The 27,962-nt window shown below is 30.9% G+C and overlaps 1 protein-coding gene across 1 annotated transcript; it reads right to left on the bottom strand.

Moving 5' to 3' along the window:
- Nucleotides 1-41: 41 nt before the first annotated feature.
- On the bottom strand, nucleotides 42-27,962 carry LOC107439316 (sodium-coupled monocarboxylate transporter 1-like). The gene is made up of 12 exons (XM_087167554.1): nucleotides 27,850-27,962; nucleotides 22,329-22,713; nucleotides 20,983-21,048; nucleotides 20,790-20,909; nucleotides 18,386-18,540; nucleotides 16,941-17,081; nucleotides 15,762-15,900; nucleotides 9,581-9,782; nucleotides 8,048-8,199; nucleotides 3,477-3,694; nucleotides 2,434-2,531; nucleotides 42-755 (listed from the first exon to the last, which is right to left on the bottom strand). Exons 2-12 carry the CDS (start codon nucleotides 22,668-22,670, stop codon nucleotides 583-585), a joined length of 1,806 nt encoding a protein of 601 aa, XP_087023680.1. The 5' UTR covers nucleotides 22,671-22,713; nucleotides 27,850-27,962; the 3' UTR covers nucleotides 42-582.

Below are 27,962 nucleotides of genomic sequence, written 5' to 3'. Positions count from 1 at the left end.
AATGGACCAAAACTAATTTCTGATAGAGAAACGTATCTTCATTTTTTACTCATGGACTACAAATCCAAAAAGAGGTTTTTATTTAATATAGACAAAACGGAACATAATGAAATCACAACAGTCAGCAAAACTTTTATGAATTGAAATGAATGAGTACCTGAGAAGAATATAGGGTGTTCTGGAACTACCGCACTTAACATACAGTTTTAGAGTTCTCAAAACAATTTAAATGGAAAAATACACACATCTTAGTTTCTAAATTTATATTTAAGTCAGGTAGAAATAAAGAGACTATTGAAATCACTAGTGAGAAAAGCGGGATAAGAAACATAAAAACCAGTTTGACTGCCCTGTGAAACTTAGAGACGTTTTTAATAATCGATTTTCATATCTTCTCTGCTTCCACTGCAAACCCTCATTATTGTTGCTGTTTTCAATCCCAATTTCTTCTATAGTGATTCTTTAGATTTCAAGGGCATATATAGTTTTACTTATTTTTTAACTGTTGAGAGCAGTCATTGTGGAACACCCTACTGTGTTTTGAACGGTATGGTGATAAGCTGTATGCTATCTGCATATAGTTCAATTTTTACTGACAGTTTCTAGGGTTTTTTTTCTCTTTAAAGTAACTATTTGGCTTCGAAGATCTTCTACTGGTATCAGACATGCAATGTTTGCTGCAGCTTTCCTGTTCCAAAATCGTGTTACTGGGCTGAGGCACCTGGAATCTGCAGCAATCACGTTTCTGTTCCAACCTGGAAAGAAATAAGTCATCCACTTTAGTTTAGAGTCCCTATTGTATATGACGCAGTTAAGAGAGTTACGACATAAGGGTATTTTGAGCTCCAAAGCTTACTGGTAAGAAACGGAGCAATGCTAAATATAATTTCGTAGACTAAACATGCGGCTATCGACCTCATAGTTTAAGTTGATTATTGATCACCGAGTAAAAAATTAGTACTCATAAAAGGCATCATTTAATACAATGTAATACCGTCGCTTAGGGTTGTGAGTACGACTCGCTTACTGAGGTGAACGCTAACACGCATATTAACACAAACGTGAACACTTCCTCATAAGTATTTGGTGATGTAATTTCGAATAAATCTTCAGAAATAGAGCAACATCTCCTTTTCAGCTTTTTTAGATAATAAAATATGAGAGTCTGAACAAGAATGGTGCTAGACTAAGCCGACAGGGGATCAGCAATCTCCCGACAGGGGGGCTAAGAAAATTTTGAAAATAAGCAATACTTTTTAATATACGAATAATAATAAATATGACATACACATTTTTGTTCTGATAAAGAATTTATCATGGTTTAAATATTAACAAAGAAAAAATATAAAGATGATATCTGAATAAATAAAAAAATATATGTATTAGAATATTATATTGTAACAAAGTAATTTTGTTTAAACAAATAAACATTATTAACCGAATATGTAAGTGGACACCTTAATTAGCATTTCAATAAAAAAAATTAGTTTTGTTAATTAACTAGCATTGTTTTTAACAAGTGAAGCTGAAATGGCGTCTTGGGGACGATTGTAACAATAAGTAAAGGGACGATTATAGCAGCTGAAAATAAATTATCTTATGTTTACAAACCATTACTTAACTCTTTAAGAACCACCAATAGTTTCCTATATTATTTATATTATGTTGCATGTGAGATTTTTTATTTGTCACCTTTCACAGCATAAATTAAAATATTTAACCTCTTAAAGTTAAAAGTTTAACCCTTTAGGTCTCTGCTCATTATTATTTTTACTCCTGAAATATCACTACTTTGATCAATAAAAAAATATATCTCAACTATGATAATATGTATAATTAACTATGTTTTAGTTGAATTTATGAACTGTTACAATTGACCTCGTAAGTGGGGATAATTGTAACAAGTTCACGACTGCCGAAAATTGTTAATAACTAATATAATAACATTTAAAATAGGATTTTTTTTTCTAGTAGAGGATAGTCTACTTTATTCGTCTGTCAATTAATACTAATAATATATTGGATTTTTTGTTAGTTAAAAATAAGTTTTTGTTAGTTAGTTAAGTAAAATTTTACAATTGACCCCACTCTCCCCTACTATTTCGATAAATAATTTGAAAAATGAAATTTTAAAAAAAATTTATATTGGCAAATTATTTAAGAGTGAAGAAGAAGATCGCCAATACCCGCATTTGTGACCTATGACGACAACGCCAGCTGATCGTTTATCAAAAAAATTACTTGCTTAAGTTGAGCGAACTTTCACCACATTCGTTAGAATATTGATTAAAGTGAAATTAAATAAATACAGTTTTACGACAATAGCACAAGCGGTTCGGAGTTACAAATCACACACACAAAACTATTTCTTGTATTAATATTGGTAAAAATTAATGAAAAAATTCTAAGAGCATGAAACATTATTCATATTACCTGTTATAAATACCATCAACATTATCATTGACCCAGTGAGTACTGTACCAAAGGTATGTAGCCATAAATACGAAATCTTGTAAACAACAAACGGTTCCCTGTAATTAAAACAAACAGTAACTCTATTTTTTGTACCATTTACACGGATCATTGAAAAAATGTTCCGAAATACTTTTTTTTTACAATGCACAGTGGGCCAGCATCCAAGGTTTCGTGGCCATAATTAGTATTTCGATAAAATTTGTTTAAAAATTTTGGGTTTTTTATGTACAGGTAAATTGAATTCATAGTTAAAATTTTGAAATACACTAAAAATTCCAAAAAAAAAGACAATATGGCGATCAAAATAAAAAAAATAATAATATAGTATGTTTAAATAATTAAATATAGCAATGAAAATATAATAATTTTCGTAATTTTATCATAAAATTGAAAAGCAAATTATATTTCCGAAGTAATATTACAAAATAACACGAAAACATGAAGAAAAAAAACATAATTTTTGTTTCTCGGTATATTTAGTTCACCTTTGCAATATGTTCAAAATGGGGCAGGTTTTTTCGAAAGAAGAAACATCAAAGAAGTTTAGCTAATTACCTCGTGGAACTTTTTGGAGATAAGTTTCGAAAGTGATTCAAACATTATAAAATGTCAAATAATAAGATATAAACTATAAGTGTGTCAAGAGTATTAACTAATCTAACAAATTGAAAAAATTGCACTATAATTTCAAACTAATTACTCTGATAAAGATGCAACAGTAAGGTGAAATTCCTATATATATTTCTGAAATATAAATTTAAAAGTTACATTTTAAAAAAAAAAATTAACATATTTTTCCCTACATTGTATACCCTTGTCGGTCCAAAAAGTAAATTAGAATGTTTGGAATGATTATAAATACTTAATTTGGGCGATATTAAAACTGCCTACACATATTTAGTTGAAAATTTAATTTTGATTTTTGGCCAAAGATCATGGTCTTCTGGCCAACTGTGCAATGACGGAAAATAATATTTTAATGATATCTATGTAGTTCTTACTTTTTCTCACTCGGAAGGAAACATGTTCCATTGAGGTTGGCAGTGTTATTGAAGGAGGAACATTCGGTGAAGTTTTTCCAATTCATAGTGATGTCATCGCTTACGGAACAATTACTTCTACCCAGCTCAAGAGGAGATTCGATGTAACCACTAATTAAAGTTCCCATTGCAATCCAGATTATGATGGGATAAGTAAACAGCATACCAAGTAGAACGCACTAAAAGAGCTTTGTAGAATCAGACACTTTTTTTTAAATGTAAAACAATCAAAATAAAACTTTCAAAAAAGAAAAAGAGGAGAAAGGAAATGCTCTAAGGCATAGATTCTCAACCTTTTTAACGTTGCTGCCCCCTTAAGGAGCAAAAAGCATTTCAACGCCCCCCTTCGTGAAAATCTAGTTATTTAGAGCATGGGGACGGAGGGAGGTGTGCTGAATTATAAGAAGCAACATCTTTAAGCAATTTTTTTGTGCTTTAAATTTTTTTATTTTTTTTTTTTTATTTATTTATTATTTTTTTTAAATAATGTGTACATTAACTCGATAATTTTCTCATGACAGGTAAACGCAGTCTATTTGTTATGATCAAAACAAATACGTTTAAGGAAAAAAAATACAACAAAGAGACCTATGCTTAAAAAATGATTTATTCTTAATTAGATAAATGAAAAAACACCCAAAAAGATTTTTAACAGTAAAAAGAAGTATCAACGAGACATTCAAGTAACTATGTTGGGGGGGGGGGGGGTTGATTGTACTTAATGGTTCAGAACCAATTTCTTTACAGTCGGTTTAATACTTTTAGATGAAGACGCAAATACACTCGCTGCACAATTTCGAGTTGATTTCTCCTTTTTGTGACAAGATCTGTAACTGCACTGAATCCACGTTCAACAAGTTAGGAGGAAGGAATGGCAATTAAAAAAATTTTTAATGGTAGTCTACAGTCCAGGATAGAGACGACTGACGTTACCTTTAAGCAAAAATTTTGTGAGACGATCACCATTTCAAAGTTTCATTAGTTAAAAGTTCGACCAAATCTGAACCTCTGCTGTTTCAATATTCACAAAAGTGTTCAGAACCCATAAACCCATTGAGGCACTTCTAGGGAACAAAACATCTTTAAAACGGTCAGAAAAGTCCATGTGCAAAGAGTCAAGGTGTTGACAATATTCTTGTGCCTCATCAGAGCGAATTTCTCCTGCTTGGCTGAACTCATTCCAACCACAAAATGAGCTTTCTTAAGAAGGCAGAAATAACTGATTTTGTAGGGATCAAATTGAGCTCGTTGTCTTGAAGATGTAAATTATTACCCTTACATTTTACAGATAAATCTGCCAAAGTCTTTCTTAAATTCCAGCAATCTGTCTCTCAGAGATACATCTCTGTTTCCGAAGAACTCAAGCATAGAGTCGAAAAGATTCCAATGCCTATTGAGACAGAAGCTTTTGGAAAACCAGCGAATCTCGGTGTATAGTAGCAAGCGATTGAATTCTTCATTGCGCTTTTTACACAGCTGTCTGAATAATCAATCGTAAAGAGCATTATTGTGAATTTTGTTCACAACAGACATGGCATATTGCAATGATTTATGCGAACGGTCGCTGAGATTTTTTCCTACTAAATGCTATCTGTGAATCACGCAGTGAACAGCTAAAAATATCTGGTACCTCTCTTTCCAAAAGGGCGATGTCGGCCCTCATTGCAGGAGCCTATCAGTGGCAATAGACATAATATTCGCAAGAGGAATATTTTTCGCTTTAAAATGGTCTATGCCAGTATTAAAAATAGATTTACCTTTGATATCTACAATCAAGCTTCTTGCAAAAAGCATATCTTGAATTATATTTCCTACCTTTACAAACCGGACCTATGCCTACAGTAGAGCCTACATTACCTGGCAAGGTTGATTCATGAACTTGAAGGGAAAATACGTTGGATATCAAAAGTTTGCATAAAGAAATTTCAACGTTTTCAGCCATCTCAACATTTCGTCGCTGCACTGTATCGTTGATATCGTTGCTTATGGGATATGTTTTTATCACAGTGGATGCAGCTGGATGGTGTAAAACTATTTCTAAAACTTCCTTGACAACCGACAGTATCAACTCTGCTCCGATGGTATGACCTTTCCCAGATTTAGCAATAAATTTTGATATATTATAAGAAGATATCAAACCATAGTCGCATTTTTGTGATGAGGTTGCTAGTAACCCTGAGACTGCAGATGCCTTCAGAAACATGAAAAAAGATGTTCGTGAAAAATGACAAATCTTTATTTTGTTTGTCAGGATGAGTTTTTTTTCTAATGCTCCTGCTAATGGTAAGATTTCATTACCTCATTAGATAAACCTTTATTACAAAGTAAACACATGGGTATTTGAGAGTTCATCAATGATTGAACAAATCCCAACTTCAAGAACGTGGCACTGTATTGATGACGCTTCTTTTTGTTAACCGATATTGTTGGTGGCAGCAAAATACAAAGCATAAAAGAAAATCAACTATTTCTCAAAATTAATAAATAATTTATAATAAAAACTAATTCGCGCACGTACCTGGCCAAGTAAACTATGAGATCTAATCGAAACTAGAGAGAAAGCCGTAAGGAAGCTAACGAAAACCATCATAAAAAACACGGCTCAAATCAAAAATTCATACTGAAAGCGCATGCACTTCAATTTCCACCAAATGACTTGAATGAGTCAGAGGCAAAAACTACAGACTCATGAGGTTAACTGTGTTGGCTCGGATCGGAGAATAGGAGTTGTATAAGTTCGTTTTATTGCTGGTACAGATGGTGTATCGGATAATCTTTATTTATTATATTAATTTAATCTTTTTTCTTTAATATTAATTTTAGATTAATTTTATTTATCAAATAAATCTTAATTTAATAACTTTTTTTGTTTTAAAATTGAATTTAAATGACAAAACATGCTCATCGCCCTCCTACCGCCCAAAACATACCCAACGCCCCCCTACGGCCCAAAACAAGTTCACCGCCCCTCGGCATATTCCCAACGCCCCCAGGGGGGCGGTATCGCCCCCGTTGAGAACCAATGCTCTAAGGCAATAACCAGCGTCATAATAAATATTTTTCCTTTACTACAAAATTTTCTGACTTCGTAATACGTATAACTAGCTTTTAAAACTACAAGACCTTTGTCCATTATCGATATTGGGCATAAATATTTGTGACAAATTCGAGCTCAGCACATTCAAGAACATGAGACTTCCCTTTATAATTTCGCAAAAGGTAAAGAATCCAACTGCATAAAAAAGGTATATTTGTGTAAAAATGGGCTTGTATGAGCTTGATATCCTAACTTAAATATCGTCTGCTTTAGTTAATTTGCAGAATTAAGGTAAAGTTCTCGAACTACATAGTAAGCGAAATTCATAGTAAGTGTTGTTGTTGTACCTTATCCTCCAATTGTCTGACGGAGTTAGACAAGATCCAATAGGTTGTTGTCCCTCAAAAAGTCGATGACAAGAAGTGGAGTGGCGTTAAGTCCTCCTTGGAAAGGCCCAAGCAGTCAAGGATATGTTCGGCAGAGGCCTGCTGTGCTTCACACTTGGAGCAGACTGCATAAGTCTTTCTACCGTGATCTGCTTGCTCATTGCCAAAGATGTCAACGTGAGATGGTATCCACTGAAGATGAACGGTGTGGTACTTTGAAATAAGTTGAAGTTTAAGAAGAATGGAGATGCTTGTTTTGTCTCCAACTTTAGTCCAATTGTGTAGGTGTTGAAGGGAGCTGCGACTGTCCGACAGGATCCAAAGTAAGTGTAAATATGATCATTATACCATGAGTTGTTAAGTGTGTTCACTTTTTTTCCCTTTACTGCACAGACATTCGCACGTACAACTTTCACATTTTACCTGTGCCGAATTGGCATGTTTGTTATTTTAATAATATCAAGATATATCAATGGAAATAGGTTTCACCAAAAGAGATAGGAGAAAATCGTTGATTAATGTAATTGTTGTCTATCAGAATTTGATTCCGAGCAATAGCAATATGCCAAGTGATACTGCATATAAAATTGTCTTTATTTTGAAGGGGTGAACATTTAAAATCATATTTTGCTTAATGTGATAGTATAAAGTTAAAGAGAAGGGCGAAAAGTAATAAAATAATAAAAAACTGGAACTGTTTTAGCTTAATTAATTGCGTAAATAGTTTATAAATCAGAATTTATCAACATCCTGCTTTGATAAATTCTGATTTATAGACCATTTACTTTTTTTCACCCCGTATGAAGAACGGATATTCAGCTAGGATTAAATAAATAAAAATAAAGGAAATCAAGAATGATATCAATTTTGTGAACAATTATGCTTTCTTTTTTTCATAATTTTTTAACGTTATAAATTAAAAATGCGATATTGTTTTCAGGAAAAAAGTTTTTTTCATTTGTTCTGTATTTCTCTATTAAAGAAATCAGAGTCGAATAGTTAAAAGAATTAGGGATATAAAATTCAACACTTATGTTGTTCGTTAAATCTTAATTTAAGTCTATACAAATTAATTGAGTCCAGACATAAATAAAGTGAATGAATCTTACCTTATCGTCTGCTTTTCGCGTCAAAATACCAATTAAGAATATAACAATAGCAGATCCTTCTAAAGCAAAAAGGGTTATACCAAACTGCTTGAGGCTTTGAACATATGAGAAAGCAAATGCCAATCCAATACCAATTAATCCATACAGTACACCTTCAAGTAAAAATAGGAAAAAGAAAAAAATTAATTATTTTATCTTTGGAAGGGCATTATTGTTATATTGGCTCGCAAGCACAATACTTTAAAAAAAATAAACTACATGAGAAAAAGATTGATCTTATTATTCTGTGTTTTATGTCAATGGAAACTGCATTTCTATATCATGAAATTATCCTAACGCGTAAAAAATGTTAGCAAATTTTGAAACGTTATGATCAAAACTTTCGGAAATGACGATCAAACTAAATTGGTACAAACTCTGATAAGCGGTAAAAATTTGGTTTCTTTCAGAATAAAAGTGTTTATGCAAAATTTTGCTATAACTATCTTTTTAGGTAAATCTGTTTATATTAAGGATAGTAATGTAGTAATCCCAAACTTTTCTTCGGCAAGCAATTCAGGAGCAATTTAAATTAATCATTGATTGTACAACTTATTAAAAAAATTCAAATTTAGCTTCAACTGAATTTTATTGACTTTTCAGACCTGAATCAGTGGAAATTGAAAAACTACATTATTTACATTACATTATTACGTTAATTACATTATTTTTTAATGCCGGCTTGGTGATTACTTCATTCACTACAAAACTGAGAAAAAAAAGTGTCCTGTAGCCCCTCAAGTGGGATATGTACTGGTGGAAATTATACAATCGTGATAAATTTCGGCTGTCATGAGTTGACTGCGAACAATAGCAACATGCCAAAAATGATGATAAATACAATTAATCTCTATTCTGACGAGATGAAACACAAAACAATTTGTTTTGCTTAATTTAGTAACATAAGGTCATCGAGAAAAGCAAAAATTAATAATCAATAAATAAAAATTTTAATTATTTCAAATTTATTATTTCCATTCGCTTATGCCTTCAGTTTTGCACATGATTTCATAGCATGATTTGATTATTTTCTTCCTTATTTTATTCACACGTAGAAAAAACAAGCATTCAGTTAGATGAAGTTGTGAAAAAAGGTCGTCTGTGCAAAAGAAAGGTCTTATTTTCTTAAATATTATTTAAACTTTATTGTTGCTCTATGTAAAAAAAAATTTTCAAAAATTTTAGAATTTCTTGAATTTGTGATTCAAATATTGAAAATCGCTTTTTCTCGTTAATAACAAAGTCTTGAAAAGGACGGAACTATATGCTGCAGTCATTTTTTGCTATGTTTTCCTGATATGTATGGCATTTTGCAGAACTTCATTTTCCTAAAACAGGTGTAATTAAATAAAAAAAATTTAAAAGAAATTTCGTTTGTTTATGAAATAGCTTTAAAGTTACGAAATTATCTAGCTTGTGCTTAGTTCCCCTTATTTGACTTATTAAAAATTTGCTGCAAAACTACTGACAAAATTAACAGACTTTTGCACTTACTAAAAGTTTTCGCGAGTAGTACATTTTTTTTCTCGGAAATAGTTGCAAAACATGGTTGTACATAATCCACCATCGTGACAGTAGATAAGCAATTCAGAATAGAGGAAATAGTACTGAGAGAGCCACTAAATATCCCCGCTATGCAAAGTCCAGTCAAGCCAGGATAGGCAATAAATTTTCTGATAATGTAATAAGGCATCATCTAAAAGTAAATGGAAAAAAAATAACAATAAATTACTTATGTAGCTTTATACCTAATTTTAACACTATTGTAACAAATTCGACAATTTCCTAATAATAAAATAAATAAATTTTAATAACTACTTTTTTTCAATAGTAGGGGAGAGTCGGGTAGCCCCGCTCACTTAAGGAGTATTGCTTATATTTCTGTATAATACTGAGTAATAATCAACATTTTTGCATTTTTCTATTGTTTTATCATCTAATTATGTAATGCAAAACGAATAAACCAAAAAAGAATAGTTAAACTTAAAAAAATAGAAATTTAAAAAAACATGTTTTTCAGCTCTTTTCAAAATGTGTCGGGTAGCCCCGCCCAGTTACAAAAATTATGTTTTTTGACTGTTTTTTCAGGTGTAAATGAGAATGACCAATGTATTGACAATAGATAAACCTCATCTATCATTTTTATCGCAAAATTATTTTATTTATTGCATATTTATATACTTTTAGTGAATTCTATCATTTAATAACATCAAATGTCATACTTTTTATCATTATTAATGTATATTAATATATTATAATATTAATATATATTTATATTAAATATTTAACGAAAATAATATAATATAAGTAACAATAATTAATAACAATAGTTGTTTTTCAATATAAACTTATTTGGTTGATCTCTTCTTATAAACTTAATATAAAATACTTCTTATAAAATTACAAATTCACTTTGTATTTTGATAGCATTCAAATGCCTCTGTAGATTGATTCGTTCACAAATAAGTGAAAATAAATAAGTAAGCAAATAGTTTATCATAATATTTATGATTTTGATATTAAATTTAATTTGGATATATCAATTACATTTTAAAAATATTTAACTTTTCATTTTTAAATATATAAATTTATGTTTCATGTAATATTAAAACATATATTTGTTGTTAAAAATGCATATAACATTAAAATTTGAAGCAATAAAATAATAATCTTTGCAACCGTACATTTATCGACGAAATAAAATTGGGCGGTGATATCCGACATTCATGTGAGCGGGGCTACCCGAAATCCAATTTTTTTGTAAATTTGTCATTACTCGAACAATTTTTTACATACAAACTTCTTTCTTTGTGCAAATTAAACTTAAGACTACATACTTTAATGCTGTATGTATAGAAAAAATTATTTTTTTAGTATTAAAATGAAGTTTAATCGAAACATTCAACCAATTTTTCTTAATTTTATGACTACTTTATTCAACATATTTTCAAAACTATTGTTTACCATGTTACCAGTTGCATAAATACTTGAAACTTTCAAAATAATCTTTTTTTAATATAACAATTAATGTCTGATGGCCCATTGACTTGAAAAAATATTCTATACATATGAAATTGACAGTGGGCGGGGCTACCCGACTCTCCCCTACATAGGAGATAATGATGAGTGTTAATGTAACAGGCAAACTACTGTTCTAATCAGTTAATTATCTCTTAGATTGGCCACTCAGAAAAGTTTTTCAGTTGGGTTTTGCTCTTGATGCGTTTTGGAATGTTGAGACCAGTTTTTGGTAATGCTATGTGCATTGCATATAAGTAAACGATCTTTTTCAAGGACAATTCTTCTTCTTCTATAAAAGTTAATGGAATCGAAAACTTTTAATTTAAATTGATTAATTAAATTTTAAATTGATTCCATTTACTTTTACTCGTTCTCCAGTTCTTATCTCAATCCTTTTTTATAATTGTATATTTCAAAACAGTCTTATAGTAGGGCCATTTAATAACTAAGTAACTAAACAGAGAAGAAGATCGCTTGCTACATTAATACCAAATAATGATATTATTAAAAACTACTAAGCTGAACTCAGTGGCGCTACAGCCCAGAAAGAGGGCCAAGGCCTACTGTGCCCATCTCAGTTTTCTTGACCTTGGGCTCTGGGGTGCAGGAGCAGATGTTCCGGTTAGGTGGTCAGCCGAACGCGAAACTCCCAGTGTTTAGTTCCCAAGCTTGCTTGGTACTCATTTATCAACCCACTGAAGTGATGAAAGGCTGAGTCAACCTTGCCCGGACCGAGGATCGAACCCAGAACCTGTGGCACGGGATCAGACCTAAATGTTCACCACTTTCGAAAGACGTGGCGGAAGTAATTTGATGATAATAGAATTATGATATGTTTTTCATTCCTTATCTGACAAAAGGTAAATCTAATTCACCCTTTTCAGTCCACTTAAAAAACATAGACTTAACATTTATTTTATAATATTTTTCCCTTTTAATTTTATACCTGTTTGTGTAAGTCAGAAAGTGGTCCAAATTGCGTTTGGAGATATGAATTCGATTTGTATCGCTTAAGAAATAAGGGGAGCTTGCAAACTTGCATGTTTGTATTTTTTCCCAAAGCAAGACTCCAGGTCAATTTTAAACATTATAACTTATTCAAAAATTCTCAATGTTTGAAATGGTGATATGTGTCTTTTACCAATAAAATGGAAATAAAATCTGCACTCAGTGGACAGAACGTGAATTAAGATTGGATTGTAATTCCACATGTAGCTGACCTTAAGTACCTTAGCTAATCATACAGAAATCGGAATTTCTATTGACAATCGGAATTTCTATCATTTTAGCAATAAATTTGCAATATTACAATAAATTTGGCTTAGCCTTGGTGGTTTAGGAGATAGAGCGCTGGCCTCCCAATGAGGTTGCCCGGGTTCGAATCCTAGTGATGGATGGTCGATACGAATTCTGCATCCGGCTTGCACCAAACACAGTGCTGATGTAAAATATTCTCAGTGGTAGACGGTTCATGGATAAGAGTCCCCTTGCCATGAGGGTAACCATGGGAGGTTTTCGCGGTTTTTCTCTATATGTAACGTAAATGCGGGATAGTTGGATCAAAAAAGTTCTCGCCAAAGGCAAATTTCCCCTGATACTTGATCCAGGAGTTCCCTTGTCGTCTGGATTTGGGTTCAAAAACTTCTTCCTTGATGGCTTCCGTAGATGACTGAATAATCATTAGTAAAATTAAAAAGTAAATGTGGTTTTAATTTTATCAAATCAATGTTCACTTGCTTCTATTTCACATAATCAGCTTAAGCTTGTAGCGTATCTACCACTACAAAATTACAACTACAATTCACTAGTATATAAGACATGTTAACTCGACTCTATGTCGGGGTACCTTTTCATAGATGACGGTTGACATAGTCGATAACAACTCATTCCCCACATTGGTGACCCGGACGTGATGCGAACATTCCCCACAAGCTATTTTTAGAAATTCACAAAGGTTGCAATTAAAACAAAATCGAAATGCAAAGTGCAACCTAATTTTTTCACTTTTTTATTACAGTAAAAAAAACTGAGATATTATTGTATTTTTGGTTATGTTATAGTCTAAGGGTCGGGCACAGAAATATTAATAACGAGTTTCCATTGTAATGCTTTAGTAGTAGGTAAAAAAGCAATACCCTTTTTCTTAAGCGTGTCTAAAGGGCAATAAATGATTTAAGCGCCTCGTGGCGGAAAGAATCCTACTACTAATTTTTCAGTTTTATGATTTTTTTATACGTAGTTTTGTTTCAGCGTAATTTACGTTTAAAAAATTTTTTTCAATGCCATTTTTTACAGTTTAAATAATAACAGAAATAAATATTAAAAAAATATACACCGAAGAGCCATTACATTATGACCACCCTGCTAATAACATGAAGGACCACCTTTAGCCCTCACAACTGCTAGCACCCGCCGTGGCATGGATTCCACAAGATGCTTATTCTGAGGTATCTGGTACCAAGCACTCACCAACTAATCCTGCAATTCCCTCACATTGCGATGGGGTAGTGTGGCAGCACGAATTTGGTTTTCCAAGTAAGACCACAAGTGCTCTATTGGATTAAGGTCAGGTGAATTTGGGGGCCAAGACATGACTTGAAAGTCACTGGAATGTTCCTCGAACCAATCCATGACGATTCTACCCTTATGACATGGTGCATTATCCTGTTGGTAAACACCATCACCTGCAGGAAAATCTGTTGCCATGAATGGGTGAACCTGGTCTGTAACTATGTTCAAGTAACTTATAGAAGTCAGGGATTGTTCTATGAGGATTATGGGTCCTAATGTGCCCCATGAAAACATTGTTCCTGGGAGAGAAACCATGAAGACCTGGACGAGCCCATTGTTATAGATGGAATGTGGTCATAATGTAATGGCTCTTCGGTGTATAAGCAGTCAAATGTTCAGTATTAAATTAACTATTTAAGATGATAAACCAAACAATTTTATTTCTTCAATAGAAGAAAAAAAATAGAAGTTCTAAAGATTATTAAGGGCTATTTTTCTTTTTCTTGGAGAGCGACACCTCTTTTTCTATTTTCGAAAAGTGTTGAATGTTGCTATGCCATAAAAAGTTTGTTATTATGTTATTAGAAAGAAAGATATAAAAACAAAAATAAAAGATTTAACCTTAAAACCAAAATTTCAGTTTAAATTGAAATTATTAAGTAGTTATAGTATTTTTTTTAAAAAAAGCATTTCAAAAATCATATAAAAATATTGTGCTCTGTAGCTCTTATGGTGTAGTATTATGCAGATTAGAGTACACGAAGTGCAAAAGATTAAAACTATGGAACTTCTCACTCACTCAAACCCTGTACGTACATTAAAAGTTTCAACCCTGGAAAGATTTTGCACCTTCACGTAGGATTCTGAGCATCCATGTACAGTGCGCAAAAAAATTTAATTGATCCACACTGACTTACTTTTGATATAATGATCGACTTTTTACCTTATAGGACTCGATCTTAATGGTTCAAGGAGGTGACCTCAAATATGCTATTTAATTAGTGCAGATGATATTTTAAGTTACGAAATAAGACACAAAATCAGAGTTCAAATTGTTTCACCACAGTTCGAGATTTTCTTAAGCGAATTGAAATATTTTTATGCATAATTATAAAATTATTATTTATTAATTATAAATTATTATTAATTATAATTACGAGGGTTGTAAATTAAATAGTGGCAACTTAACCATGAAACTCACAGAAGGGCGGGCCTGCGCAAATAAGATATGGGAGCGGTGAGGTGGCACTGTTGTCGATGTATAGAGTGCAAAAAACAGTCCATCTGCTTAGAAGGGTAGTTGTTGTGTGGCGTTAAAGTGAGGAGTTTCGTTTCCATCGCTCTAAAGCATGCTTTCAAATGGTGATCAGCGGTCGTGGCTTAAAATCGAGGTTGCCCGTGGCAAAAATGCAACAGAATGCTATCGAGGATTAGTGGAAGCCTGTGGCGCGAATACTTTACCGTATAGGACAGTAGCAAGATGTGTTCAAACATCTCGTCTTTTTTCGTCATTAAGCCTTTTGAATGCATGCTTTAGAGCGATGGAAACGAAACTCCTCACTTTAACGCCACACAACAACTACCCTTTCAAGCAGATCGAATGTTTTTTGCACTCTACGCATCGACAACAGCACCACCTCACCGCTCCCATATCCTATTTGCGCAGGCCCGCCCTTCTTTGAGTTTTAAGGTTAAGTTGCCACTATTTAATTTACAACCCTCGTATTATTTATTATTAATCACAATTATTATTTATTATTAATCATAATTATTATTTATTATCAATTATAATTATTATTTTTATTAATTATAATTATTATTTATTATTAATTATAAAATTAATAATAAAGAAATTGAATTAAGAGAAATTGAATTGAGGACATGCCCTAAAACCATTAAGATTGATATCTAGAACGTGACAATCTGATCATTAAATCGAAAGTTAATTAGGTTGGACAGTTTATTTTTTTGCCCACAGTACTTTCGCGCAAGTACTGTGCTTTGTGTGCTCAGAGCTTAAACGTCTGTGTAACTAAAAATTTCTGTAATATGGGGAGTACTCTCAGGGCTCCGTTTCAAAGAATGAAACTAAGAAATTCAGATAGCTGAAAAATAAAAGATGAATAAAAAAAGAAATACTTACTTGATCATATTTAGTCAAACCTGTTTGAGCTTTATCTAGCACGGGATCGCATAAATAGTATAAAGAATATAATACTAATCCCGCTAAGTTGCTGAGAGAATGGAAAACAAATACTGGAATAATACTGAATAAAAGACACCTAGTAAAAATATTTATAATATTACTAAATTTAGTTTTAAAATATTATTTATTTACGCATTTAATGTAGTTGTTTATAAAGGCTTCGGAAAAATTTTTAAATAAATTTTAAAATTGAATAAACTGTAATAAATTAAATAACCTGTTTGTAAATATTAGCTCAAATTATTTGCATTGCTTATTCGAATTTTATAGTTGTTGAATTATTCATTTCGTAAACTGCGTTCACTAGTAGTGACTGAATTAAATGCCCACCGAGCCAAAAAAAAAAAAAAAAGCCGACCACCTTGAATAACTTATAATCAAATGATCGGATCTTCACATTCTTGGACTCAATCTTCATGGTTTGAGTAGCTGATGTAAAATATGCTAATCAATAAGAGAAGACGATATTTCAAGTTACGCAATCAAACACAAAAACGTACTTTCTCTGACTAAACATATCTTTTTTTTCGGTGGATTTAAATTTCTGATCCAAAACATATAGTTGTAGCAGCAATCTGGAAAAGATGGTCACCATAGTTTGGTCAGGAGAACAATCTAAAGTTTGATTTCTCTTAATGTCCATTTTACTTTTTGTATATTTCTCCATATCTCGAGAACTTTTTAATCGAATTATTTTTTTTTTTTTTTTTTTTGCGCATACAACTATAAAATTTGCTTGTCCAAAGACAATGCTTTGCAAAAAAAAAACACGTTTTAGTATGCAATTATTTTTTTCTATCATTATTTAGTAACAGTCGAAAAATTTTGAACTGCAAGTAGACAGTTTTTACATCACTTTAAAGAAGATAATATTACATAGCGAAATACAAAGTTTGAGTGAAATCAGTGGAGTTGAATCGAAATCTGAAAAATCGAATTTAAAATGTACGACTTTCTTTTATTCGATTCCTAATAAATATAATATATATATTATACCTATAATATTAATAAAACTATTACTGTGTTGCACATTGCACAAAAGATCAAAAGATTTTGTACTGTGAAAAGCAGTTAAATTATATAAAATTAGCAAAAATTTCTCTATAAAAAAGATACCTTTGTGCTTTTTTAACATCGTTTGTGCTTAATAGTCTTTGTACCTCCAACTGGGATGCACCGTAGCCTCCAAATCCATAAAGGAAACCTCGACAAAGGCAATTCCAAAATGTGTATCTCACCGTAAAATCAAGGCTGAAACTGTTGTATGGATTAATTACTATCTGAAAATATATACTAGTAAACTGCTAAAAAGAGTTGATAGAGTACTAAACATGTTTAAGGAGTATGTATGCGTTTATCGTAAATAGATAAATGGAATTTCTTAAATTTTCAAAGCAAATTACAGAGTACCATGTCGCGTAGATAGATTTGCATAGATAGTCACATAGATTTTGGCAGAGGCAATCTATGTTTCCTCTGAGTTTTTGTCCCGCTGTGCATTATAAAATTAAAACTGCCTTTTCCGCTTTTTTTTTTTTTATTATTAGGGAACCCTAAATGATCGTATTTCATTTAATGAAACTCCGGAATATTAAATAAAGTTCATTAGCAACGGTAAATATATTAACCACATTTACAACTATTTCCAATAGATTACTAATCAATACGAAAATAATTATTCTGAAAAATGAAATATTTTAATTTTTTTATTAATAATAATATTAAAATAACATTACTTGTCTGAAAATTGGATTCCCAGTGCTGTAGAGGCATCTAGTATAATTTTGAGATAGTTTTTTGTACATGCATAAGCTGAAAATGAATTCAGCAAGTTCTATTGTGGTTTTTTCGTTAAAATGGAAACGAGAAAGAACTGTTATAAACGTCTAAATAGTTATCAGAAAAACATATTTTTTTATTGTTTAATTTAGTTGTTTTTATTTTGAATTGAAAAAATTGATATGTAGCACCAAAGCAAAGTATCAAAGCAAAGCTATAAAGCAAAGTTTTATAGATGTATTGCAATGATTCTATATACTGTTATTGGAATAAGCATATTTTTGCGTTTGCTTTTTTTTCCACTGGCATTTTATTTAAATAATTTATTAGAAACAACTAAAAAGTAGCTTTGTACTGCAGAATTTTTTTTAATTTTTATTTTCTCTGCTCTGAAGTTTCATCTACCACATTCAAGAAGAGTTGCGTAAATATATTTTAAAAAAAGCTTTCTAACTCTAAATTGCAATATCCAATAAGGTTTTTATTACCAGTTAGAAAGCTTTATTGCAGGGTACATCAAGTACTACAACAGAATAAAATATTTTAATAATTTAATCCTCAAAGTTAATGAGTTAAAATGAGAATCAATTAGTTATTCAGAATGAATATTTTTTCTGCTATGCCGAATTTATTTTTAGATTTTTTTGCTTGTATTGTTTGTAATTTAATTTTGATCGTAATTTATTTTTGACTTTTTTTGCTTTGCGGATTTTAATTATTTTGTAACTAAGTTTGAGCATTTTATATTGAACCTTTGATGTTCTAAACATAAATGAACTCACTTGAAAATTTGTAGTCTACCTCCACTCATCGCTCGATCATAAATATTAGATATTCCTCCGGCATCGCTTACGCCAGCAGAATAAAAGGCTATTACAAAAATAAACATGAGAACAGCTTGTAAGACGTCTGTCCATAAAACAGCTTTAAGACCTCCCTAAAATTAAATTTCCTTTTAAGGCGCGTTAAGAAAAGAAATAATACTATTACTCAAAACAGTATTACGTTGCTCAACACATCGTTAGATGTCTTTATTTTTTCAATAATGAAGCAAAAATTTTACTCTTTTTCACATTTAAATTTTTATCAGTTATGTATCATTGACAATTACATTTAAAGTATTTTAATCAAAAAATGCAATCATTCAACCACTTATAATTCTTTTTTGGCAATAATACTTACACAATAATAAGCACTGAAATTTTTATCAGTTATGTATCATTGACAATTACATTTAAAGTATTTTAATCAAAAAATGCAATCATTCAACCACTTATAATTCTTTTTTGGCAATAATACTTACACAATAATAAGCACTGAAAATATTTTTGTAAGATCTGCAAATGGCATACGATATAGAAAACCAGTTGCCTAACTCGCATCACATGTGTTCTAAACCGTACCATCCTCAAAAGTATTGAGTATTTATAGTTAAGTGAATAAGTAGACCATGTGTAACTCATAACATAACATTTGCTTAATAGCATAATAAGAAAGATAGTGATATAAAATATTTGAACAATTACTAGTAATAGTATTATAAGCCTATAAAATGTTAACGGGTATAAATGTTGCTTTTTAAGATTGTATATTTTTAAAATCTATTACCAACTTTCTGCTTGTTGGATTCTAGAATTGGGGAAATTAGCTCAATTGAATCCTTTAACCATAACATATCAATCTATCCAGCCAATAATTACTAGATCATTACTTGACTAACCAGGTGGATCATATGTTTTCTTTGCTGCTGTTAGGAAAATGAATTTAATCACAGAAATATTAAATCTCATTAAATTTACTTAAATAGTTCCGTTTCTTCCTGATTGATTCACGTATGGATTGAGGTTTACTACGATTACAAAGTCAGTATACTGAAAAGTTTTTGCATCAAAATAGTTAAATCCTTTTAAACACTATCCTCCATTATTTTTATTGCTTCATTATAAGCCTCATTTAGGAAATAAGAAATTTGGTAGTACACTGAAGAGCCAAAAAAACTGGTACAGGCATGAGTATGCAAGTAAAGGGGTATGGGGCCAATCAAAGTACAGCGCTGTGATCGGCAACGCGTATATAAGACAACGAGTGTCTAGCACAGTTCTTAGATCGGTTACTGCTGCTACAATGGCAGGTTATACAGATTTAAGTGAGTTTGAACGTGGTGTTATAATCGGCGTGCGGGAGATGGGACATAGCATCTCCGGGATAGCAAATGAATTTGGATTTTCACGTACGACCATTTCACGAGTATACCGTGAGTATCGGAAATCCGGTAAAACATCAAATCTACGACATCGCATACATATTTGGGATGCCTTGCAACGTGATGTTCAGAAGATATCCCCACCCCCTCTTACTCCCACAGGTTTATGGACAGTCCTGCAGCATTTATGGTGTCAATTATCTCCAGCACTACTGCACACATTAATCGAATCCATGCCACGTCGTGTTGCGGCACTTCTGCGTGCTCGCGGGGGCCCTACACGATATTAGGCAGGCATACCAGTTTGCTTTTGCTCTTCAGTGTAATGGAAGTAAGTTTTGAAATAGTTCATAGCCTTTTTTAAGTTTTCGTGAAATGCAGTTTAAATAGCTTGAAACTCAACATGCTCCGCAGCTGAACTTGCTACTTTGCTCCTAAATCGTTCCTGTACTATTTAGGAATGCACACGAGGCAATCACTTAAACTAACTGTCATTCTAAACCTCAAACAATAATTAGCGAGTACAGAAACAAGTAGAACATAACAGAATGAGCTGCGCTTGGCACCTATATGATGCATTAAATAATTTTTACATTAGTGTAGTTCTGCTATATCCTTACACAGGATGTTCAAAAGTTACACTGAAAGCTTCTTAAACTTGAGCCGTTAAACTTGAATAAAAACTTGGCGCAAAAACACAGCCATTTGATTCTTATGCAGGGATCTCAATATGAAAAAAAAAATTTCTTAATTTATCCTCTAGAGCTTTCTCCACACAATACATCTTAGAAAATTAGACTTGGTACGAATCATGGAACTAGCTATTTATTAGTATTTTTCAATTCCTAAATAGCATGAAAAATTGCTTTTGAGAGAGATTTTTTAAGTTGCCCAATGTGGACACAATAGTCAAAATTCCTTTTAAGTACATTCATAAGATGGATAAAACAAAATTGATCCCTTATATTTTAATAATTTCTTACCATTGCACAATAAAATGTACAGACTCCGCCAATAACAAGAATGCACATATTTAGAGACAAGTCTGTTACTGCGCTGAGAGCTAGAGAAGGTCCATACAAACAAGGTGACAGGCCCATTATCTAATCAAAATAAAGTATTTTTAATATAGTAAATATACAGTTTCTGGAAAACATTGGTTATATTTCAACTTACCACTTGCATGAAAAACACAGCTGACAATGCATAACGAGTATATTTTCCAAATCGTATTTCTAAAAACTGGAGAAATAATTTAAAAAATATTCAAAAAGGATGGAATGATTTAAATTAGAGTGTAAAACTGAAATTTATAATTCTCTTATGCAAAATCTAAAGAAAGAAGGATCTTCGATTTTTTCAAAATGATAACATAAGCAAAAATGCTGTAAATTTAGGATTTAAAATTTATTTAATCAAAGCTATTAATGAAGTAAAAAAAAATCTTATGTGCGACGAAAATTATAGTATTCATACATATTTTTGTTCTGTAAGCACGTGAATATCAAAAACTCAATTTACAGTTCACGATTGCAATTCTCATTGACATACATTCGATACAAAGAAAGTTCGTTCTTTAATAATCTTTTCAATTAAAAGTTCGTTCTTTTATCAATTAAAAAGCTAATAATACTGTAATAATCTTTAAAAAAAATCAGAAATTTCTGGATCCTAAATTTTTACATTTGAATTATTCCTTTTTTACTGTTTGACTATAGGAGAACTATAGTTGAACTACATCACTATAGACTAATCAAACAGATTGCTTATCTTTCAAATAACAATATGTCATCTTAACTTTTCATTATTAAATGCTAGTTTTTTTAAATAACTAACTACTACAGGATAGTCATATACATTATTTAAATTCCCACAGCAATACTTTCAAGAGCATTTTCCATCGAATAAAATTTAACATAATCCATAAAATAATTTAATTCTTTCATAAATTTTATTTTTACAAAAAAGATTTTTAATTTAAAAATGGGATATTTATGGATTAACTGACAAGAAGTTATATTCACCGCAAAGAAGAGAGAATTAGATAATAATCGAAATAATTGGATTAGAATTAGATTAGAATAATTGGATAGAGAATAAGAAATAATTGAAGTAATTGGACAACATTTAGAGAAAGCGTGTTTTGTGTCAGATTTCTTAACATAAAAAATCATTTGCACTAATTAATTAGCATATTTAAGATAAGATCCTCGAATTATTATTGAGTTCTAGAATGTGAAAGCCCGTTCATTAGATGAAAAGTTATTCGGGATGTTGTTTGTCTTGCGCAATTTATATTAGAAAATACCTAATAAATTTAAACATTGATAGACTGCCTTTTTTCTAAAAATAGAACTTTTCTTATTATTGCCATATACAAATTCAGCCATCAGTGTGTACAACTAACTATTTGTTCTCTATGATATATATCCTTAATTTTCTATTCGATAATAACCACGACTTTGAAGTAACACTTTTAATGGAGAAGAAAGAAACAAATAATGCATAAGTGTGGTCAGTACCTCGTAAACTGTAGTCACTCCACATTGAAAATAAACTGGAATGAAGACATATACAGCAAGATACATTCCTATTGCTGTTGCGAATGGCTGCACTAATGATTGTATTCCATACCTGTAAACTTCTGCTGGAATTCCCAGCATTGTGCCGGTACCTGTAAGTGTAGCCGTGGTGGACAGTATGACTGGGAATATGGGCATATTCCGTCCCGCCAACAAATATTCTTTCATAGTTCGTTGTTTTCCACTAGAGAATCGAAAAATCAAGCCAATCCCCGCTGATATCAAAAGAAAAAGTAAAATGACCATATAATCGACGATTCCTAGTGTATATCGTGTACTCATGGTTACAGCTTTGAAAACTTTCCAATGTCAAAAGTTATATTTCCTGTAAAAGAATATATTATCTATTGGTAGCAATTAGAATTTTAAGTTCTTACGTTTGCAGTCGCCGTTTTAAACTTTCGAATTTTTTTGTCAGAATGTAAATAGTTCTAAATTTTTAATTCCCGAGTCTTACTATACTGCGTTGCTTGCTCAGATATGGGAAGGAAAAGTGATTTAACTGAATTTCAACGTGGAATGATTGTGGGTGCGAGATGTGTCGGAACGAGCATCATCAAAACGGCTTTTTTAATAAAGCTTTTTTATAAAGCTTTAAATTATAAAGCTTTTTTTAATGAAAACGTAGAATGAGTATTATCATAAAAAGAGATCTCTTAAAAATTTTATTTAAAAAATTAAATTTAAAAAATCTGCATCATAGAACCTATATTTTTGGTGAATAGAAATATCATTCCTTAAAATGACAATATTAGAGTTTTAAAAAAAATTCTAAACTTTAATTGAATGTGTTTAGTTTTGTTTTTTTTTTTTCATGGAAAAGATTAAAATTGTGATAATAAAATGAACACTCAAAACTTTTATTATATTTTCATATATTATATTGAAATATTTTTAGGTCATTGATAATCTCTATGGGTTCATTCATATTATTCATTGATATTCTCTATTCTTTCAAATAGTTCTGTATACTTTACATTTGAATTGGCACTCAAAAACAATTTCATTATTAAAATAATTTATAAAATTAAAAATTAATTCTAAATGTTTTAATGTTACTTGAGAACTTTAGAAGTTAGAGCCATAAATTTTTGCCGAGTAATATATATATATATATATATATATATATATATATATGTAACATAAAAAGCTTCAATTAATCTTTTTATGTTAGTTTCTTCGTTATAAAACAACTCCTGATTTATTACTACTTAATTCTTCGAATCGAAGCACTTTAGGATACTTTTAAAGAAACCACATCCTGTTTCTAAATCTATTTTTAGCCAACTATACATAAATTTAAATGAAGATATTTTTCCTTTTAAGTCTTGTGAGAATCGCGTGATATATTTAATTAACCAATAGTAATTTCTGAGTTTTCCCTCTTTTCCCTAAATAAAGGCATTTTAGGATTTTTTGCAAGATTTTCCCTACCAGAAAGACTGTTTGCTGATGGAGTAAACATCACTTCTTCGCTCCCACTCAACTAAGAATGATCAAATAAAAGTTAGTCTGATTTAATTAAAATCCTGTGTCTGTTTCCCTGCTCGGTCCGACTGCATCATTTTACAAGCCGAGCAGGATATTAAGAACTGATGAAACGGGCGCAGGATAATATTAAATGCTTCTTCAAAACATAAAAAAAAAAAAATAACTAAAAGAACACACTTCTATTATGTTAGAAGATTTGAGCCTATTAACGAACGGATCGAAGACTTCACAGAGAATGCTTAGCAGTTCATTGCCAATGCTGCGAAATTAATTGGATTTGGATGAACCTTGAAAGCATAGTCTGCAAATTTATCAATTTCGGCGTTAGTCAGTGACTCATCTTAACGAAGAAGATGGTTTATTCCCCTTTTCTACTAACTCTTCTCGTGTTTACTCTTGGAATGGTGCGACTATGGAGAAAACATTAAGAAAGAAAAAAAAAATGTTTCGTTTACCCTTTTCGAGAATTCCATGCCTCTAAAGACCATCTGTTCCATATTTGTGAGTTCCTGCTTATTTCAAAGTGACAGCGATTCTACATTTCCAGAAGTTCATCTTAATGGCTACGATTCTGTTCGCGTGTGCAGTTTAGTGATAATACAGTGATTCGCGCAGTGATTCCCAGTGTTTAGTGATAATCCTCGATGGAAAATTCTTCAATGGTATTCATATAATGAAAATTTACTTCGATCCGTGCTTTTGTTTTGATAAAAAGTTACAAATATTTTTTGATTATCAAAATATGTGGTGTTTGAACAGCGAAAATAATAATAGATTTTGGTTATATTCGGAAATTTTTTTTTCTCTCATTCTTGATATTTCATTGTGATGATTATTAATTTTTATGATTATGAATTTTTCATGATTATTAATTTTTATTCATTGTTCTTATTTTGATTGTTTATTTATGCATTTTCAAAAACTTATAATTATTGAAATTTACTTATTCTTCGAGGAATATTATATTATTAAATTGATTTAATATTATTAGCATAAAAATGTTAAAGGATATTTAGTTTCGTTTTGATTATATTATGTGTTGTAATATATGATCAATTGAATATTTTTTTTTTAAATTTTGTATTAGTGTTTATCGTAAAGTAACGATAAATAAGCAACTATGAGATTTAATTTACTTCTAAATGCTATATTTAATTGTTAAAATTTATTTTGATTATTTGAATGCCCTTACGGAGTGGCAAAAATTACAAATTTAAAATGGATGAAAATGCCAAAAGCAATACAGATAATTCTGAAAAAGAATTGAGTGATAATTTACAAAAATTAAGTATGGAGCAAAGTGTACAGGATAAACCAGACATACTAGTCTTTGAGCCGGACATTGGTGTTCAATTCACATCCTGGCTCAAACACTTCGAAAAACAAACTCTAGATGCTAAATGTAATGACGAATGGAAAGTTAGAAATTTTCAAAAATTCATTAAAGGTTCAGCTTTAAAATTGTATATTAATAACTGTCTTAATTGTAATTCATATCAAGAAATAGTTGAAATTTTTAGAGAGCATTATTTTTCACCTCCATTTGGCTTTAACGATTTTCAAAATTTAAAATTTTCGGGCCAAGCTAAAGACCTAAATTCATATTTTACCGAAAAGGTAGAGTTGGGTCGAAAAATAAATTTAAGTAATGATCATATAATTGAGGGTCTATCTATTGGTTTGCCCCACCAAATCAGAACACTTTTGGTTTTAAAAGAACCTAAAACCCCAATTGAATGGCTCACTATTGTTTCGAAAATAATTCACGATGTACCTACGGTCTTACCCCAAACTGAAACTAAAAAATTACCTGAGTCTAAATTTAATGGGTATAGACCACAATATCAAGGCTGGGTACCAAGGCGGCCATTCTTTAACAACTCAAGTAATCCAAATTATAATCCTCGACAAAATCAGAATTTTCCCCGGCCTAATCAAAGTTATAACCAACAATTCCAATTTAGACCTAGAATTCAAAATGAAAAGTTTCAAAGAAATAAACAACAAACTAGTCATTTCGCCCAGGCTTCCCAGGAGTTGTCTCCTAAGCCATGTAAATACTGTGATAAGCTCGGTATAACCAATGCTTATCATTGGGGCCAAAATTGTGTAAACAAACCTAATTCTTTTATGACTGAGAATCAAACTCAGCATAAACAAGAAAGTGACCAACCAAGAAATTGACAATTAATAGTATCCGGATACATACAAAATAAAAATGAAAACTATGAAAGTGACAAATACCCGATTTTGACAAATAAAACTATCCTGTTAAATATTGATACAGGTAGTACTTTAAATATCATCCCAACTAAACTTTTTGAAAAACTTAATGTCCTAAAAGAAAGAAAGAACTGTGTTAATGTAAAACAAACAAAAGGTATTTTGCAACTTAACCACACTTGTACTTTAAATTTAAAAATTGGAAATATAGCTAGGTCAGTGGAATTTTATATTTTAAATACTGATCTACCTTATGCCATATTGGGTTTAAAGGAATGTAATGGGTTTAAATTTGTGATTGATTGTGATAAACAAGTTGTAATGCAAAATCAGAGAAAACTGATCACTTTTTCGGATTATAAAAGCAACTTGTCTTTACACATTTCTCCTGAAATCCCGGTTAATGATTGCAACAAAAATACCAACAAAGAAAATAAAGCTAAGAATAAAAATAAGGAAAGTAGAAATAAAAGAAAAAATGTTAAATCTAATAAAAATAAACAAAAGGAAGAATTTGTTATGGAAAATAAAATTTTGGACGTGAGAATAAACAAAGATAAAAATGTAAACAAAGTGAATTTAAGAAAAAATAAGAAAAATGGGATAAAAAATAAAGATTTAAATAGCAAAACTGAAAATAATCTTGAATTTTCAAATGTTCTTGAGACTGAATGTGATAATGGTGGCCAACATTGTCAAAATCATGTTGACGGAATTATGCAAATTCAAGATGATAAAAAAAATTTCCAACTTCAGGAAATTTTAGAAGATTTTTCAGATATTTTTGCTAAAGATAAATATGATGTAGGGACAATAAGAATTGAACCTCAAAGGGTAAGATTAACATCAGACTTACCAGTATCCTTACGAGCATACAAAACTTCCCCAAAACAACAAGAGGAAATAGATAAACAAATTGAAGAATTGTTAAAGCATAATATAATTAAAGAAAGTTCTTCTCCCTATTCTGCTCCAGTAACTCTAGCTTATAAAAAAGATGAAAATAAAAAAAGTAGATTGTGTATAGACTTCAGAAAATTAAATCAAATTACTAAATCGGATGCAGAACCATTACCTCTTATAGAAACTCTTATAGATAAATTAGGGAACAGTGTTTATTTTAGTAGGCTTGATATGGTAAGTGGTTATTGGCAAATTCCAATCAACCCTGAGGACACTGAAAAACTTGCTTTTGTCACCAATAGTGGGTTATACGAATGGTTAAGATTGCCATTTGGGTGGAAGAACGCCCCTAGTATTTTTCAAAGAACAATACGTAGAATACTCACTAAACATAAAGTTTCATTTGCAGCTAATTATTTTGATGATATCATAATTTATTCTAATAATTTTGAAGAACATTTAAATCATCTAAAGGAAATTTTTGAAATATGTAGATTTGAAAACTTAAAATTAAAAGCTTCTAAATGTTCTTTTTTGCAAACTAAAATTCAATTTTTAGGATATGAAATATCTAATGGTGTAGTAACTCCTGATAACAACAACATTGAAGCAATTAAAAACTTGAAACCTCCAACTAATGTTAAATCTCTTCAACGATTTTTAGGTTCAATAAATGTGTATAATAAATTTATAAATAATTATGCTAAACTTAGAGCACCTTTAAATAATCTCTTAAAGAAAAATACACCCTGGTGTTGGACTCCCAAATGTCAAGAAGCATTCGAATTTTTAAAAAATGCTTTAGTTTGTAAACCAATTTTGAAAATATTTAACCCTAAGTTACCATGTCATATTTTTGTTGATGCAAGTCAAAGTGGTGTTGGAGCAATTTTGAAACAGCCAGATGTTTCAGGTGTCTTACATCCAATAGCATTCCATTCTCGTTCTCTTAGAGAC

The sequence above is a fragment of the Parasteatoda tepidariorum genome, chromosome 7 (genome assembly GCF_982258835.1).
Source record: "Parasteatoda tepidariorum strain Cologne lab strain chromosome 7, Ptep-v5.0, whole genome shotgun sequence".
Taxonomy (NCBI): domain Eukaryota; kingdom Metazoa; phylum Arthropoda; class Arachnida; order Araneae; family Theridiidae; genus Parasteatoda; species Parasteatoda tepidariorum.
This window is presented reverse-complemented; position numbering and strand designations above follow the sequence as displayed.

Excerpts from the sequence above, each read along its gene's own strand:
- LOC107439316 (XM_087167554.1), bottom strand. The coding sequence starts at position 22,670 with ATGAGTACACGATATACACTAGGAATCGTCGATTATATGGTCATTTTA. Across the intron at positions 8,200-9,580 it reads ACTACTCGCGAAAACTTTTA|GTGTACTGTATGGATTAATT; the intron begins GTAAGTGCAAAA and ends TTTTACTTGAAG. Across the intron at positions 3,695-8,047 it reads CGCGAAAAGCAGACGATAAG|TGCGTTCTACTTGGTATGCT; the intron begins GTAAGATTCATT and ends AAGCTCTTTTAG.